General features: G+C 41.3%; 1 protein-coding gene across 2 annotated transcripts in view; it reads left to right on the top strand.

The window, feature by feature from the left end:
• The window catches only part of PGBD5 (piggyBac transposable element derived 5), a 64,586-nt gene that overhangs the window by 39,760 nt on the left and 7,512 nt on the right, over positions 1–17,314 (top strand). For both annotated transcript variants that reach the window (XR_010027118.1, XM_063151661.1), the window contains exons 4-5: positions 5,196–5,376; positions 12,165–12,362. Coding sequence is in view for 1 of the 2 variants with exons in the window: in XM_063151661.1 (XP_063007731.1) it covers positions 5,196–5,376; positions 12,165–12,362 (379 nt within the window). In the remaining variant the exon portion in view is untranslated. The remainder of the gene's footprint in view (positions 1–5,195; positions 5,377–12,164; positions 12,363–17,314) is intronic.

The following is a 17,314-nucleotide window of genomic DNA, read 5'->3' as shown; positions in this document are numbered from 1 at the left end:
TTGAGCTGCTGTGTGTTATCCCCTCAACAGTTACAGCCCTTCTGATAGTTTATACTGCTCCTGCCTTGCATCACTTCTACATCTTCCCACTTACACACCTTCTTACAGCTCAACTGTAATTTTCATGGAAAAAACGGAGCCAATGTTGTGCAATTGTGTGGCACCAGAGTGAAGCCTCAGTCATGGACTTGAGCTGGGCTGCCAGTTACACAGAGGAAACCTAGAAAAGTAGCATTAGGAAAAAAGAGGACAGATGTATTGATTAGCAATTGCCTTTTGGGATTGCATCCTTTCTAGAAAAGGCTTCGAAGAGCAAAAGTAAAGAGCCCTGCTGAGATGGTGATGATTTCCAGCCAGACAGGAGAAGGGCAGCATGGAAAGAGGCAAATGTAGGCTTGTGTGACATTGGTTGTCGGATGCTTGGCTTCACAGGGCAAGTGTGAGCAGGAATCACTACACTGACACGGTATAGGAGATCAGTGGGGAAGTCTAGACCATAAAGGCTTGTCTCCATTTTCCAGCCCCATTTCCTTTTGATGCTGCAGAGAAGAGGGAAGTGGTAGAAGGCTGGCATGGCTAAAGCAAAGGGTTAGGCAAGTCATCTGAGGGCTGAAGTGCTGTCTGGATGTCAAGATACATTGCAGCAAGGCCAAAGTAAAGAAGGATGATTGCAGTAATTGGGAGTAAAGCCAGACAGTTCTTAGGTATTTGAAAGAATTGGAAATTATTTACATGGAGCTGTTAGAGAAAATGAATCTCCCTGATCTAGATGTGGCTGCCTGGGAGAGGGTACAGAGAAGAATCTGCATTTGTTGATCCATGAATTGTTGACCCATGGGTTGTCAATCTGCCATGCAGGTAAGATGTTGTTGTGCCCTCAATGACAAAGAAATCAAGGAAAGGAAAGCAAAGAACTCTTAAGCCACATTGAACTTGCATTGTCAACTGTACCAGCATCTTTTTGCCAGTCTCACAAAGATCTTTTTAGAAACTTTGAAGAATATGTGCAAGCAGAACAGATGCTTGTCACTCCACAGCACAAAGATATTAGCTGCATCCATGAGTGTTAATGCAGATTGAAATCATTCTAAATAGAATGCAGAGGGGGAAAAGAAAGGGATCAAGTAAAGAGCTTTGTTAGGAACACCAGGAAGTAGCTGGGAACAGGTTGGGAAAACGGTATGTTCTTGCATACCCTTTAGAAAATAGCCTTTAGAGTAGCAGGAAGAAAATGAAGAGAGGCTAGAACAAATGAAAAAATCTGGGCTCAGTAAGAGCACCACCACTGGTGCCAATATCTGCTAGACAAGAGCTGTCTGGGAAGAGATCATTAAGAAGCAGAGGGTATGAACTGCAGCAGATTTGGGATGGAACTGGAGAGGAGAATCTCCCAGCAGTGTCGGCAATGGCAACAGTTGAAGGTGAGGTTTAGGATGAGGGGAAGACTGACTGAGGTGGGATCTAGAAAGTAGTGCTGGGAATGCACAGTTGTGGGTGCGCTGTAGAAAAAATAAAGTTATTTTTTCAATAGCTATCAAGGATCGAAAAGTCATGACAACTTTACTTTTTTATCTTGCTTTTATAACTGTTATCTAAAAACATGGCTTCTGTTTTGTGGTTGTTTAGGATCTGCCCTTTGTGAAATGTTATTGCACAATGTATCTTTCAAAATCTTCTTTCTGTTTATTACTATCTCTGCCCTTTTTTTGCTTCCAAATGTCATCTATTTCATTTGAGAATTGTACCCTGGGGTGCTTCAATTATGTATGAAGGTGGAGTATTTGGGATGTGCTATTCTCAAGTGCTTTCAATACGCCATCTGAGCTTTAAATATGAGCAAAATCACCAATATTTCAGTTTCTAGGGCATATTCTCTTAAATATGCAGTCAAGATGTAGCTTTGCTCCTAAGTGTTCAGTTTTTTACTCAGTTTCTGTGAGACCTTATGGATTTTCCAGAAGAAGGTAATGAAAACATACTGGAAAGTATCTGGTGCAGAAGGGCAGCCACAGATAGAGAGAAGGCACAATTGAGTGTGTCACTGTTCTGATCAACAACAGGTATTCGACAAATATTCAACAAATAATTGAGGAATGAATAGAAAAAGTGCTGCATGTTAAATATCTTCAGCCCATAGTCACCTCCTAAGACAGATGATGTCACTTCCAGACAGTCTTTCCCAATTGCTGCTGTAGATCAAATGTATCAGGAGCCATTAGAAAAGACCGACAGTGAAAGAGATCTCTGCAGGTATTTCAGAAGTGCTGCTTGGGCTGTCCTGCACAGAAGCAGAGGATGTTTGCTGCCAGCAGCTCCCACCTGTTATCCAGCAACACTTGTTGAGCCTGTACTTCTGATGATATCTTGCTGTTGGTGCACATGGAAAGAACACAAAATTCTAATGTCCCAGGACAAACCAGAAGGTGTAGTGAATGGTCTAACAAGCATTTTGGGGGAGCAGTTTCTGACTGTGCCTATGAAGGTCTAACAGCCAATTTCTGGCAATTGGTGCTTTTTCTGCAGATTCCTGACTACTAAATAACACTTTTACTGCATTACAGAAAGGCAGAAGTGCTGTGGGCTTCAGTTGGTAGGATCCTAATGGATTGAGGTAGAATGAAATGAGTTGGATGAGGGAAAATGAAGGCCATATGGGATCCTAGGCATTGCAAAGATATTTGAAGCAATCCCTTTGCCAGTTATCTGTACACAGCCAGTGTTTCACAGCAGCCTTTATGCTTTCCAACACTGCTGCTCTCACCCATCATCCCAATAAAGCTGAGCATGATAAAGGTTTGAATGATGCTTGTCCAAAACACAAAATACTGTGCCAAGAAAAAAGGCTGGTTTTGGATAGGTAAGGAACTGCCCAAGGGGAAAATATATTTAACATTGGAGGAGGAAGAAAGGTTCAGCAGTGGGTATGGACATTGGAATAATGTGCACTGGGAAGGTGAACAGAGCAAGGGGTTGAGATTCACAGCTGGATGCGCAGGGAATTGTGCTAACAAAACCTGTGAAGTATGTAGCATCTTCATATGAAAGTAGGGGTACCTCAGTGGCCAGTTGCATGGTGGACAGGCTCTTTGAAGGAGCTGCTTGCAGACACAAACCAGCCCACAGCAAGGCACCAGCTGGCACAGCAGCAGTGCCAGAGGACTGTCCCTTGGAGAGGCAGCACTCTACAAGGAACATGGAGCATGAGAGACTCTAAGATTTACTGGATATGGGAAGGTAAGGTGTAAGACACTTTTATAGACTTAGAGAGACTTCCTGCTTTATTTTCAGCTTATCTGCTAATGCAAGGTCAAAACTAATCTGTCTGCACCTTCTGTCTCCACTGCCCTGTCTGTAGATTTTGAGTGTTTGATGTGTGGTCTCTGTGCTGACATACTAGTAACCTAATCTTAGTTTTGTTGCCAATAATCACTAAATACCTTTGCTGTAAATTTGGAACAATCTGTTCTTTGAATGCATTCCACTGGCTCTGTGGAGCCCTGATTAATAACCTAAATGACTTATCATAATTAGCTAGTCCTCAGTCTTAGAACTGGAGAAAGCACTAATTTGACAGCCATCCAAAATTAGTGGAGCAGAATCAGGGAGTCTGCAAAAATTGCTGTCTTTGTTCTCATCTGAGAGCTGTTTCTATCAATAAAAGGGGTTTTAATTTTATATATATTTTTTAGCATAAATGGTGTATTTAAGACCTCCTGTTAATATACACTCTAGTTTTCGGAATTAGCATGCATTTGTCCTTGCACCAACTTTGTTTTCAGCATGTCAGTTTCTTCAAAATACAAATTATGTCTAATTTCCCAGAAATTTCATATGTAACACATTCTGTTGAGTTCTATTCCATGGTGCATGAATTGCTAGGGAATATTATGCAGAATACTAGTGCTGGGAGATGCACCATCTAAAAGGAGAGATGCTGTTTAATTGAATTTTGTTCTTCTCTAAGATCATTGAGTTACAAATTACTGGAAGCACTAGTGCAAACATGAGCATTTTTGTTCTCTGAGGATTGCTATGAATTTTCATTTTTAACAGTGTCTGTTGGTAAGAGAAATAATCTATACAGAAAAGTAATGATGCATGTTTTGCATGGTTGAATTCTCAAACAAATTTAACGAAGTTGTTGTGAATATATCACTCCAAAAACCAAGGCAAAATTACTTTTCCCTGCCCCTGAATACTGAACTAGTTTCAGTTTTTTCTTTGACAGGTAAAATTTTCTGTAATTCATAAAAGATTTGAGTATTTCAGAGCCAAAGTCATGAAGGCAGGCCTGGGCAAGTTTTTCTGAATTTGTATTTGTTTATTTATTTAAATATTTGCAAGTTCCATGATACTACAGTAGTATTTGAGTAACAGAGTACAGTGTTTGCTTCCTCTTATTTCTCTTTCCAGCAGGTTATTTCTGCTAGCTCTTGGAGCAAAATGAAGGTTGGATGTCTAGTGGGCTTTATTAAGTGTTGAACTTTATAAAAGGTGAAAGTTGTGCTTCTAAAATACTGTCAATGAAATCAAATAGAAGGCTTGTATACAAACAAAGGGTTACACACTTTTTCCCTCTGCATGGTTCAAACTGTTTTGGTGGGTTGCTTCCAAATCAGGATCCATGTAAAGGACCTGAGTGTTAGCACTGTGCCTGGGGAGTTTGATGAGGGTGTTCTGGCTGGTTGGGTGTGCATTTTGCTCATTTATGGAGGTGCACATACACTTGTGTCACAACCTGATGGTTACTGCAAATGATGCAGTGAATATTGATGCAGTGAAGGTAATGGGCCATTTCCTTCTGGTCATCTTACACTGGCTTTTCTTGAAACTGAAGTTCCCGTGCTCTCCTTTTGCTGGCAGCACTGAAGCCTATGCAGATTCAGTATAAAATGTAATCCAGTTATGACTGGAGTCTTTCCCTGCCAAGCAAACAATCTTCAAACTGCGCAACAGTGACAGGAGCCTCAGAAGTGAGGTGAAGTATGCCATGTTTATCAGTAGCTGTGCCAGCTAACCTGAATTGGTTTAAAAGCAACAGGCCCTTGAGAGGAACTTTAATTAGCCTTTATAACAAGTGTCTGCTGCCTTCTCAGCTTGCCTCAAGTTGAGATGTGCAGGTGTGTTGGGAATTGCATCTAATCCCTCTAGATTCCTTATAACCTTCTCACTTTTCTAACCATTTCTCATTTAAGATTTATGTCCATCTCAAAGAAGGGAGTGGTGCTGATGGGTTGGATGCTTTGAAGAACAAACCACAGCTTCACAGCATGGTGGCCAAAAGCCTTTGTCAGAATGCCTCTGGGAAGAACTACATCATCTTCACAGGCCCAAGCATTACCAGCCTGAATCTCTTTGAAGAATTTGAGAAGCAAGGTGTGTATTGGGTGACTCATTGGGTTTTAATGGCAACAGACCTAGGGGCCTCGTGCCACTGAATTAAAAAAAAAATTCCAAAAGTCTTCACTGACATTTCAATTCCTTGTATAGATAAGTTGTTCGTGTCTAAGAAAACTTCTCATTCATGAGAAGGTACTATGCAGAAGACTTCCTAAGTTGCTTTTTAAATCTACCTTTTTAAATCTTCAAAATGAGGATGTAAAAACAATTTTAATAAGGTTATTTAAAGTGCTTGCTTTTGTTCTTTGACTTAGAAATGTGAGGTAAAATCTGTTATGTGACTTGGGAGGCTTTTCAAGGAATTTCCTATCTGCTTGTAATTTCGCTGTTCCTGTTGTCAGAGATGAAGGATGGGATGAATGAGATGTGCCTTAGAAGTCTTTTTTGGTTTAATGTCTGTTAAAGATGTCTTTTCTCTAGAGGATTTTATGCCTTTGCAAAAGCTCTAGAAAAGTTTGCTTTTTTCTGTTTTGGGGGATTTTTGCTAGCATCAACATACCTTGATAGGACAGATTTTAGTTTTGAAAGCATAATAAAACTCTCCATTAGCAAAAACAAACTTCTCAGTGGAATGTCCATTGATACAGCTCACCCAAGCAAGTCTCTTGCCACTGCAAAGAGCAATCCCAGGTTATCCTTTCTGTCAAATGCCCCCTCACTCTGAGCATGGAAAAGCCACTTTCCTGAAGCTGAGGACTTGTGACTCCCCTGCAATAACAGGATCCTGCACTCTTGCCAGTCAGTTCTAAGTGATTTCATATCACTCTGGTCTCATTCTTCAGCCAGCACAGCCTTTCAGAGTGATGTGCTGCATGGAAGAGATCCTTCCCAGCAATGAGGCTGGAGGCTGCCATCATGCATCACAGCAACGAGGCCGTTTGCTGACACACCACTGCTGTCCGAGTTGGGCACTTTTGTCATTGCAGAAAATTAAACCCACGCCAACCATTACATTAATGAAACATGGCCCAAAGCAGGGGGAGAGTCTGGGAATTGAGACAATATGGTAATTCTCATTTAAAATGAGAACATCAGTGAGCTGCACCAGTGCTGTAGTTTAGCACTACAGACTGTGCTGGCACTGAGGGCAGCATCTGTTGAGCTCCATGCAGAATTTAGCTCCTACATTAATTCAGGCAAGCTGGAAGCTCACTGGCTACAGTGGAATATCTGCATACCTCATAAAAGAGCCATGGTTTTCCAAGTGCTGTGAACAGCCAAATGGGAATGGAGTAAAGCATATTTGTAGTGCACTGGAGTTTTTCCTCTGAGCAGAGACCTATCTTTGTTAGATGGCTTTTCTCAGCTGATTATAAGCATTACATTTTTAAGACTACCAAACCAATGATGCAAAATGTGAGTTTAAAAAAATGCAGAAGATAATACACATACTCTTTGTACCTGAGATGAAATGTTAAGGTTTAAATGTAAAGACAGCTTGACTGAGTTCATCCTCTATGCTCAGCTAGAGAAGGATAAAGATGATCTGGCATGATCCATTTGGTCAGTAACCCTGGTGAAAAAGATACATGGCTACTAAACCAGCTGAATGTTTATTACTTGCAGATAATTCAAACTGTTCACAGAGTTGAATTATTCATAGGCTTTACACTGCACAGATCATTCAAATTAATGGTTTCTAGCAGGTAACAAATTCAGTAATGTCTTTTAAAAACATGTAATTTTGACTTACTATCTGATCAAATATGCTAATGCAACGCTGAGATTTCATTTTGGTTCATGATTTGTTATATAGCTTCATGAGACTTTATAATCTCTGACAGCTGCCTCCAAAATTAAATTTCAGATCTGGTACACACTATCACCTTCCTAGGGGTGCAGCTATGAGGTGGGTAGGGGGTGGACACCGAGAGAGCAGGTTTATTGACTTTGCAATGTAGCATGGCACTCCTACATAAAGAAGAACACAGGGAGAAAAATGTTTCTGTTTAATAAGGCAGTGGGATTTTCTGCATTTGCCATGAGCTGCTATGGGCTGGCAAAGAGGTTTTGCCAGGGAATGTTGAGCTGGAAGGACTGTGAGACATTGGGAGAGGTGAGATGCTTGAGAAGTCAAGCTGTGGTGAAGTCAGTAAGAGCCTTGGAGGAGATGGTGTTTATTGACTCTGCTGCAGAGCAGATTGTGTACTGCCAGCACCTGCTGGGATCCTGCTGCATTAGCAGGACATTTGGGGAGAGGCAAGCAAAGAAGCCTGGACTGGACAGAGAGATCTCTCCTCATCTACCACAGAGTCTCCTTCAGCAATGAAGTCAGTGTTGGGGTTTTTTGGTGTGTGACTCCTTTTTGGTGTATGACTTCAGCTAAACCTGAACAGAGTGACACGATGACCAGAAAATGTCACGAGAGCCTGTTGAAAAGTATCTATGCTCAGGTGCTCATGACAGTTCAAGATCCATTCTTAAACTGATAAATTTACTTTTTTTGTACAAGAAGATTCCATTTCTGGGCTAGACCAGAACCAGTGGTAGAAAGATCCCATTGAGAGCCAAAACCAAAAAAAAATTGGTATTGGTCTTAACTGTGTCGCCACATTTCTCTTCACAGAGAAAAGCAAGGCACAATTCTTCCTAAGAATATTTCTGGTTTTCACATTCTCTGAACCTCTGAGAAAGGAAAAACAATTCTAATCTTATTTGCTATGCCTGTTTTTGTGCAAAAGTAGAATGCAATATGGAGATTGCTTACCCAAAGTGATGGTGTTTTGTTCACTTGGCCTGTCAGGGCCAAGAGTGTGTGTGTTGGGACTGTCGGCTGACAGTCACGAGATTCTCTGCAGTTGGAGTGCAGTGGAGTGCTTGGCAGATTCAGTTTAGATATAATGTAATATAATGTAATATAGTGTAGAATAATATAGTATAATAAAGTAATTAGTTATCCTTCTGATAAGATGGAGTCCTCCTCGTCATTCCTCCCTGCCGCAGGGGTTGTCCTGTTTTGATATATCTGCTTTATTTTGTTTGGGGGTTTTGTGACTATGAACAGAGAAATAGGGAAATATTTAAATAAGTTCATGCTTGGAAGTCATAAACTTTCTGGGAACATGAAAGTTTTAAGGCAGCTTAAGACAATTCTGGAAAATCTGGAAAGTCACCCACTAAAACTCTATTAGTTCCTTTCAAAATTCTTGGGGTGTTGGTAACCAGCATGCTGAACCTGAGTCAGCAGCGTGTGCTGGCAGCCAAGGTGGTCAGCACTGTCCCAAGCTGTGTTAACAGGAGTGTAGCCTGTAGATCAAGGGAGGTGATTATTGCCTCCTACAGTTTTAGACAACATGCCTCCGGTGCAAGAATACTCTGCATACAAGTATACTCTGCTGTGGGGAGGGAACTGTTCTTGTTCAGGTTGAGAAGAGGCTTTGGGGGGATGCAACAGCAGCGGCCTTATGCTACCCAATCATGAGAATGGAGCTGGCTCTTTACAGTGCTGCATTGTGGAAGGACAAAAAATAACAGATTTAGGCTGAAAAAAAGATGATCAGACTAGATGCAGGATTTTTCCTGAGGGCAGTGAAGCAGGATGCCCAGACAGGTTGTGCAGTCTCTGTCCTTGGAAGTTTACAAGCCCAGACAAGATAAAGCCCTGAATGGCACTGTCTGGCCTCAGAGCTCACCTGTCTCTGTCAGGGGGTGGGACTAGAGACCTCCTGAGTTGTTTTTCAGCCTGAACTATTCTTTAATCCACAGGATCCTGTCATCCTACAAAAAAATTTTGTAAAATCTTAACTATCATTCACTTTTCCTCACCCTATCCCACACATGTATTATTGTTAAAGACAATAATTCTCTCTCTTTATTGACACCCTGTGGTGTAGCACCTTCACTGTACCACAGGAGACAATAGTGTGCCTTGTAATATAAAGGGATGTCAGTGAACATAATTCTAAGACCTACGTGAAGATACCAAGAACTGAGAAAACTTCAGAAAATAAGATAGCACTTTGATCTTTTTCAAAATCAAAACCCTGAATAGACCTTTTTTTTTCAGGGGACATACAAAGAATTTCTTTCACTGGCCTCTGAATAGAACTGGAAACCTGCTCTGAAATGCCCCAGATTCTCTGTTCTGTGAGCAGACAGAGCAGCTGTCACTGCTATTTGCTGTGACATTCATTCATAGTCACATCCCTTGTTCCCTCTCTAAGCATTAGAATTGTCCTTTATAGAGGACAAAACCTCCTAAAGCCCTGTGTTCCATGCTTCCCTTAAACATATGATCCCTGAAAGTCTCTTCTGCATGTTCTGAACCAGGAGGAGCAGCTGTCTCTGTTCTGCAGAAGGGCTGGTTTTGGCAGAGCTGCAAGAACTGCCAGCCTGGTTGGCCGTGGCATTCCCACAAGGTTTGAAGGATCCTGCAGCTCCAGCACATAGACTAAAACAAATTCACCTCTGCTCCCCACAGCAGTCCTACCCTGGTTTCCCAGCTCTGACTTGACCCAGTGTTGCATGCAGAATAAGTGATTGCAGAATGTGTATTTTTGCCTGAATTAGCTCGAGCCTGATGGCCTTTGTGAACTGCATTAGTGAAGATGTGGTGAAATAGGCTTCAGCACAAGCTCTCTAGAGGCTGGAGACTCTGGGAATGAGTTTTGGGTGACTATACCACACTTCTTCTTTGCTAAACTATCTTAGGTGTATTTATTTATATTGCACCTACAGTTTAAGAAGACCAGAGAACAAACTGCTTCCACTGACTCTTGTGTGTGCAGAAAACACCTGTTGTGATTCTGACTTAATTACAGACAAAAACTTCATTGAGCCAGATGGGTGTAATTTTTATTGCTTCTATTGCTATAGTAACTGGGTGATTTTAAAAACCTCTACAGTAGATTAAGGGTTTCATCCATGATGAGAGATGCTAGTAAATCTGCAGAAGTGCTGCACTTTTCTGGGCTGTACAGCAGGAAGGCTACACGATGTGTTCCTTAGAGAGAAAACGCTTCCCATTATTCTACAAGAGGAGTGGAACACCTGCTGGAAGTTTTCTGCAGGCTTATTGCTACAATACAAGGAAAAGCTACAACTAATTATTATGGGATCTCAAAGATGGCTGTTGCTATTTTGAAGTTTTAGCACAATAATGTAGTTACTAGCTTGGTTTTATTCCATTGCAGCCTCCTGGATAAAGTATCACATTTCAATGAATAATAAACTCTGGGCAGCTAAGGAAATTCTTTGCAGGTTTGTTTGTTATCAAAGCAGGAAGATCTTAATATTGGCTAGAATAAAGCTTTATAAATGTTTGCTATGTTAATGGCATAGTCTGTAGGTACATGACCTACACTGTTTGGGTACCTCTTAGCAACAGAAGAAATTTTTAAACAGAAAAATAAAAAATCAGCTTTCCACTGGAGGTGCGGTTCCCTCTATAATGATTATAAGCCTGTTGTCATCAGGCTTTTCTCATTTTCTTTTATGGAAGGAACTTACAGATTTCCAGGGACTGATTAATTCATTAGAAATAACTGGTGGAGTGCAGGTTTCTCCCTTGAGAATGAAGTTTTCCCATTGCTGTGTTAGTTGACCTTCTCTTATGAGTGTCTTAAATTTCTGATGGAAGAGCTGTAGCTCTTTGTAGATCTGCCCTCAGCAACTGGACCAATGCATGAGTAGATGCAATTAATTTATTAGTATTCCTGTAGTGTCTGTGAGCTGTTGAGGGCATGTTCAGCATGCCAATCACTATAGGTGAGGACAAAGGCTGCACCTGCACTCAAGAGCTTAAGTGCTCCCAGAAAGACAGAGGCAGAAGAGCCACATAAATGGAAATCCAGGAACAGAGGTAACATGTTTATGGAAACATAAGAACAGAGGTAACATATTTAGGGGAAGCCAGACATTGCATTCTGACTTGGTATTTTCACTGTAAGGATATAATGCAAAATTCAGCAGGATGAAAAATTTGATCAAGCAGACTTAGCTGACAGATGAGCTTTAAACCACCACAAGATGTGCACAGATGTCACCTGCTTCCATGCCCACTGGTTTTTTCTACTCAAATGGGTTAACACAAAACTGAGGGAGACCATGGAAATTTCCATCCAAGATGTCTTTGAGTCAGGGAACAATTTGATCAAGAAGATCTGCTTCTCTTGGACTAACAGAAACAGGCTGTTACTATTTCACAGCCTAATGAAAAATTCAAGCATTGTTATTAATGTTGTTTTCAAACCTTGTTTGTGCCTGCCTGGCTGCATTGAGATGCATTTTGTTGTGTTAGATTTTATTCATTGCCTCTCACATATGAAAAAGCCAGGAAGCTGTGAGCAACAGACTGTGTCTCCTGCAAGAGCCTCTGGTGTCTTTGCAGGACAAGATCAGCTCTTGCTTTAGTGCCCTAAAATCAGTTTTCACTGAAATTTCCATCTTCTCCATCCTTCTGGCATATGCATTTTTTTAAATCAACCATTGGTTTCCGTGGTTTCCAGCTGCTTAAGCAGGATTTCCTTAGCAAAGCAGATGATGCAGGTGCGAGGAGTATCGAGCTAAAAATCAAGATCGTGGCAGCACAGTGAAGCAGTAGATTATTGTGACTAAAAGCATCATGGGAGATCAGGCTTTCTGCACTTGTCTGTAGGACACAAATCTTTGGTATTACAGAAGAAAACCAATTGGCTGACAAATATGTTGGACTAGAAGGTTGTAGGGGAAGTTCTTTAAGAGGTCTTTCAGGCTTGCTCTGCTGGTTTTGCTCTCTAGGTCCATGCAATGGCTTGCTAATAGGGAATGTGTTTGTTCACATGCAGAGATTTACTGCTGTGGGTTGCTGAGCACCAGGAAGAGTGACTGCACAGGACTACCTCCATCCATGCTGAACAATTCTGCAACTCCACAGTCCAGAGGACAGTACAGAATAAGAATGAAGGGAAACATGTCATTGATTTGCTGGTACAATAAAGGGCACTTTCGTTTTCTGACCAACGCCTATTCCCCAGTTCAACAAGGTAAGCAATATTCCTATTCTCATCTCCAAAGTGCATATGCTTTATGTCACAAGCCAAAGTGAGTCACTGAGATTGATAATAACCCTGAACAAAGAGCTTGATTGTAACTGATCATACATCCTAGATAAACAGTAGCTGTAGTGATTGCTTCCCTTTTGTATCTTCATACAGCTGTTCTTTCTTTCCCATACAAAGGTTAAAAAGCCTACTGCTAATGCAGCATCCTTGCCTGAGCTGGTAGAGGCACTTTCCTTTCAGGTTTTAAGATTATATCTTTGCTGATGGTCAGAGAAAGGAAGATGATTACTGCATAAGACAATATTAGTTCCATTTACAAAGCATCTTGTAGGATTGCTACAACAGAAAAATTAATAAATGTCATGATGTACTTTGAACTCCAAGCAGATCCTACAATTAATTTTTCTTATCTAGTAAAAACTTAGTCACAAACAAGTATCTTTTTTGCCAGAAGTAGATATGATTAAGGTTTCCTGCTGTATGTTAAACTGATTTTGGCAGTCGATGAAAAGAAATCGAAACAGATAATTTGGATAGTTTGAATAATTACAGAGAGCTTCTTACTACTGAAATATTTTCCTTTTTGAAAGTATAAGATGGTTTTAAGAACATTTGGAAACTTCGGTAAAATGCAATGACTAAAACTTACTGAAATGAGTTTTTCAATGAGAATGTTGTTTCACTTTCTTAGAATTTTTATAATTCAAATTTATGTATAACTGCCAGAGACAAATGAGTATAACATAAACATTTAAATACAAAGCCACCAATTCAAAGGCATCTTCTGCACTAATTTTCTGAATCCTAAGCAACTCTCACATGTATTTACAGATTACAGAAGCAAAGCTAAGGCCTGGAATTACTATATGGTAAGCTGAAAAAGCTGACTTAGTGTGTTGTTCAGTGCTTTGCCAGAAGGCTCTTTGCCTAAGCAAAGTAATGAACTGATCCTGAGGAATTGTGCTAGGCATCTCAGCAGAGTGAGGACTTGGTGATTCAGATGGACTGATGTCTGAGCACAAATGCTGGAAATATTTAGGAGAAGGAAGTATGACACTTGAACACTCTGCTGAAGCCAGTCTCTGGAGTAATGTAGCTCCCCATGAGTGGCTTTCACCATCAGGATTTCTGCTGTTTCCCTGGTGGTTTTTGCTGGATTTAGATCATTCGGCAGCACTAACTGGACAAGACTTATTGCTACAAACTACTTACTTGTTTTTTATAGACTAGCATGGAGCATTTGATTATAATTCATAAATATTAGGAAAATACTCTGTTTGTAAAAATCAGTGTTAATTGCCCTGTTAAAAAGAGGAGCAAAAGCAGACTGTGCTGGCAGCATCCTTTAAAAGCAGGACATGGAGGTGTGAGCTGTTGTGCTTGTGATTGAACTTAGGTCTGTTTTGGCATAAATGGGATTGTTGGTGATGTTTGAGGTATTTATGACTACAACCTTTGTGTGAGATGGACAAGGCTTTCCCAACTCACTGCTCACCAAATTCTGTCTGGGACAGTTGACATAGTTCACTGTGAATCAGAGCAGAAAACAGAGCCTGGCTTTTTAAAGTGTGATGCTGGGCAAAGAGTCTCTAGCAGGGACATGGGAACAGATGGAAGCTCGGTGGGAAGGCAAGAGACCAGATTGCTTGCCTCTGATTTGGCATCACTAAAGTCAGTGCAGCAAAGAGAGTTTAAACCAACTCAAAGAGAAGCTGGACTACCAGTCTCTCTAAGGTATGTATATATAGAGGAGGAGGAGGAGAAATCTGTGCTGCTTGAGGAAGGCCTGTAGCACAGACGTGCTCAGCCCATGTTTCATGTGAGAGGAGGTAGTTAAACAGGGTTAAAAGCCATGTGGCCTAGTTGAACAGAGACTGGTGCCAGTGGGATTGTCTGGTGATGCACAGTGCATTTGCACTTGGCTGAGTGTAAATGTGCGTGGGCTGGAGGAGGCCATGAAGAGAAAACCTTAGAAACAGTAGGCAAGAGATGGTGGACAGAACACTTAGGATGAGGAAAGAGGTGGACATAGCTAATAATTAACTATTTATTGCAATTTTTAAAAAAGTCAAGAAGGTAAATCTTGCCTGTACTTGGAGTGCAAATCCCACCCAAGCCAGAGGCACCAGGAGGGCAGTACACTTGACAGAGCAGATCTAGGAATACTATTCTTAGATGAAGCAGGTTATTTATAATGGATGTTTTAAACCAGCATGTCACAACACATCATCTCAGATACTCAAGGATGGATCTAATTCCTTTGGTCTTGCAAACATATCCTGCTTACTCTGCTATCAAGTATGTGGTTTCTGCCTAGAACAAAATCCAGTCAGATTTTTAATTGCTCTTAAGCTTTAATTTTTCCTTGGGCTTGTATTACAGAAGAAGTGAGAATTCAAAAGAGATAGGGACCCTCAGAGATTAAAAAGTTAACTTACTCTAAAGCAGGTCATCTGTGTCCTGGTTGAAATCTCCCCACCTGTGGGATAAGGCTGCATTTTGGTTTTTCACTCTAGATCTGATGCCCACTTCCTCAGCATCTCCATTATTGTGTTCTAGAGATAATTGCAATCTTTTCTACCTTGCATATGTAGCAGGATGGAGCAGGCAGCACCCTCACATGCTGCCCAGTAGGATGCCCAGAATTACATCTTCAGCAAAAAACTGTTGAACCCAAGATCTTTTTAAGTAGCTTCTTTCTGAGAAGAACTTCCACAGCTGCTCTTCACCAACTAGCCCTACTTAAAAGCTAAACAGTCAATAACTAAGCATAGAAAACAGAGCTTGGGCCACATGTGCAAGGAATAAAGAGCTGCAGATGTGTGCTGCAGATCTCAAAAGTGACTTGTGAGAAGATGGGAGATGTTGTGGAGCAATCACAATTGTATAAAGCAGTTGTTTGACTCTCTGTGTGGTACTTGCTCCAGGAGAAGCTGGAGTGACAGGTGACTGGTGACAGTCCAGTTTCCTGAAAAAATCAGCTTCTGAGATTGGCCCAGAATTGGAAAATCTGGGGAAAGAAGTATGGTGTTAAAAAGCATGTTTCCTTTCCTTATCCAAAGAATGGATAAGCTTAGAGTTTCAATTTACCTTTTCCATGTCTCCTTTGTGAGACTAGGAGGTTGTGTCCAAGTATGGGGAGATTAGGGATGGGGCTGGAGGACCCCATTGGGAAGACCTCAATCATGAGTCCTTGTCCAATGCTGAATGTTGGCAGTTCTGATAAAGAGCTGTAAGAAATCAAAGTCCTGATAAAAATCCAGATAGCACTTGGATCATGAAATGCCCCTTCTTCTATACTGTTATGAAATCTCAGGGTTTGACAAGATGAGTGCAAGTGCTGGTATTAGTGGGACTCCCATTTTCAAAAATGCATTACTCTAGATAGGCTTAGGATCCGTGTTTTCAGGAAACAAACATACGTAAACCTTTGTTTTTTGGCTTGTTTCATTTGAGGTAGTATTTCTCAAGCCTTGCTTCACAAGCGTAAAGCTTAGAAATTGAAATTAAAAAGAAAAAAGGGTTAAAAGAACACCAAAGCCAAAAGGTGATGCCTTTCCATGGTAACAGGATGGAGGCCGGCAGTCAGCACCCTTTCCAGCATGGAAGCAAAGGCAGGCTGTGGCTGCAGTGCAGGTGGTGTGTTCCCTGGAGTGCTGCCAGGGATGGGAACACAGCAGTGCTGGGGGAGGACCAGGAGGGGAAATGGCTCATCCATTGGATGTGCCGATGAGTCAGCTCAGGGCCACGTGCCACAGAGACCTGCAGCTAGGAATGACCCAGCTCTGGCAGTTGTCTTCCCTGGGAAGGTGGGCTATGGCTGTGAAACAAGCCTAGGAAAGGCTAAAAATAGTATGCCTATAGAGCTATTTATATTCTTAAAACAGGGGAATGTTATGGGGAATATAATAGAAAGTGATAGAGAGTATATGGTTCTGCCACTGCAATGCATTCCTTTAAAGATTATGAATACAAAGCAAATTGCAAAGGAAATACAAATTCTCCAAAGGAAGAGAAGGGGAAGAAAGAGAAGAGAGCAAGAGGAGAAAGAAGGTGATTTTTTTTTAAACACTTATACTGGGAATATACTTACCCTTCCCTGACTTGCCCTGATGAGATGACAAGTGATTTTGCAGCACTAATGCAGCAGGCTGGTGGTGTATCAGTTCTTTTTACCTCATGCTGGCCAGATATGTGTAGGACTCATTAAAAGAATCAAAACCACACTATAATAATTACATGAATGTAATGAAGAAATTTCTTTGTTTGATTGGTTCCCCCCCCCCCCCCCCCACTCCTTGGGCTACATTTACACCCAGCCTGAGGAGGCAGAGGTGAAAGGAGAGTGTATTGAGCAATTCAGAGGTAATATAATTTTGGACTCTTGAAAAATCAGACTTTAAACACCCCAAATAAATTTCTGCATGGCTCAGCTGTAGCATGACATTTAGTATGTCGCATACTAGCTCCAAAATAGAGTCTGCCAGCTAAGACAGCACAGGGGGCTTGACAGAGATAATGGATGGAATGAGACTTCCAGCTGGAGGAATGAAATGGTGAAGTCTGTAATCAAAACGTGAGTAGCATTTAAGGGCTGATTGGAAAAGAGTTGGCAGAAGGAAAGTGAAGAAATTGTCTGGAAAGACTGAGAAATGAGAAAGCCAAGGATTGTACCTGTCCTGAAATGATGCTGAGAAAGGATGCAACCAGCCCTGTGCTTCTCTAGACCTGGACAAAATAGTGTTGTACCTGAGAGAAGGGAGCCTCACTGAGCAGTGTGCCATAGCCATGGAGTAAGTGGTGCTCCACACCCTGGAGAGCCCACGATTGAAACCTGTGGGGCATAACATCAAAAGTTAGGGAACATGCTCCAAGTTTGTTTTACCCACCCTTCCTTCCTACAGGGAGCTTTCTCCAGGAGCAATACACCAGAA

Source organism: Melospiza melodia, chromosome 3, assembly GCF_035770615.1.
Source record: "Melospiza melodia melodia isolate bMelMel2 chromosome 3, bMelMel2.pri, whole genome shotgun sequence".
Taxonomy (NCBI): Eukaryota; Metazoa; Chordata; class Aves; order Passeriformes; family Passerellidae; genus Melospiza; species Melospiza melodia.
The sequence above is the reverse complement of the archived record's forward strand: the minus strand, read 5'-3'. Positions and strand labels throughout refer to the sequence as shown.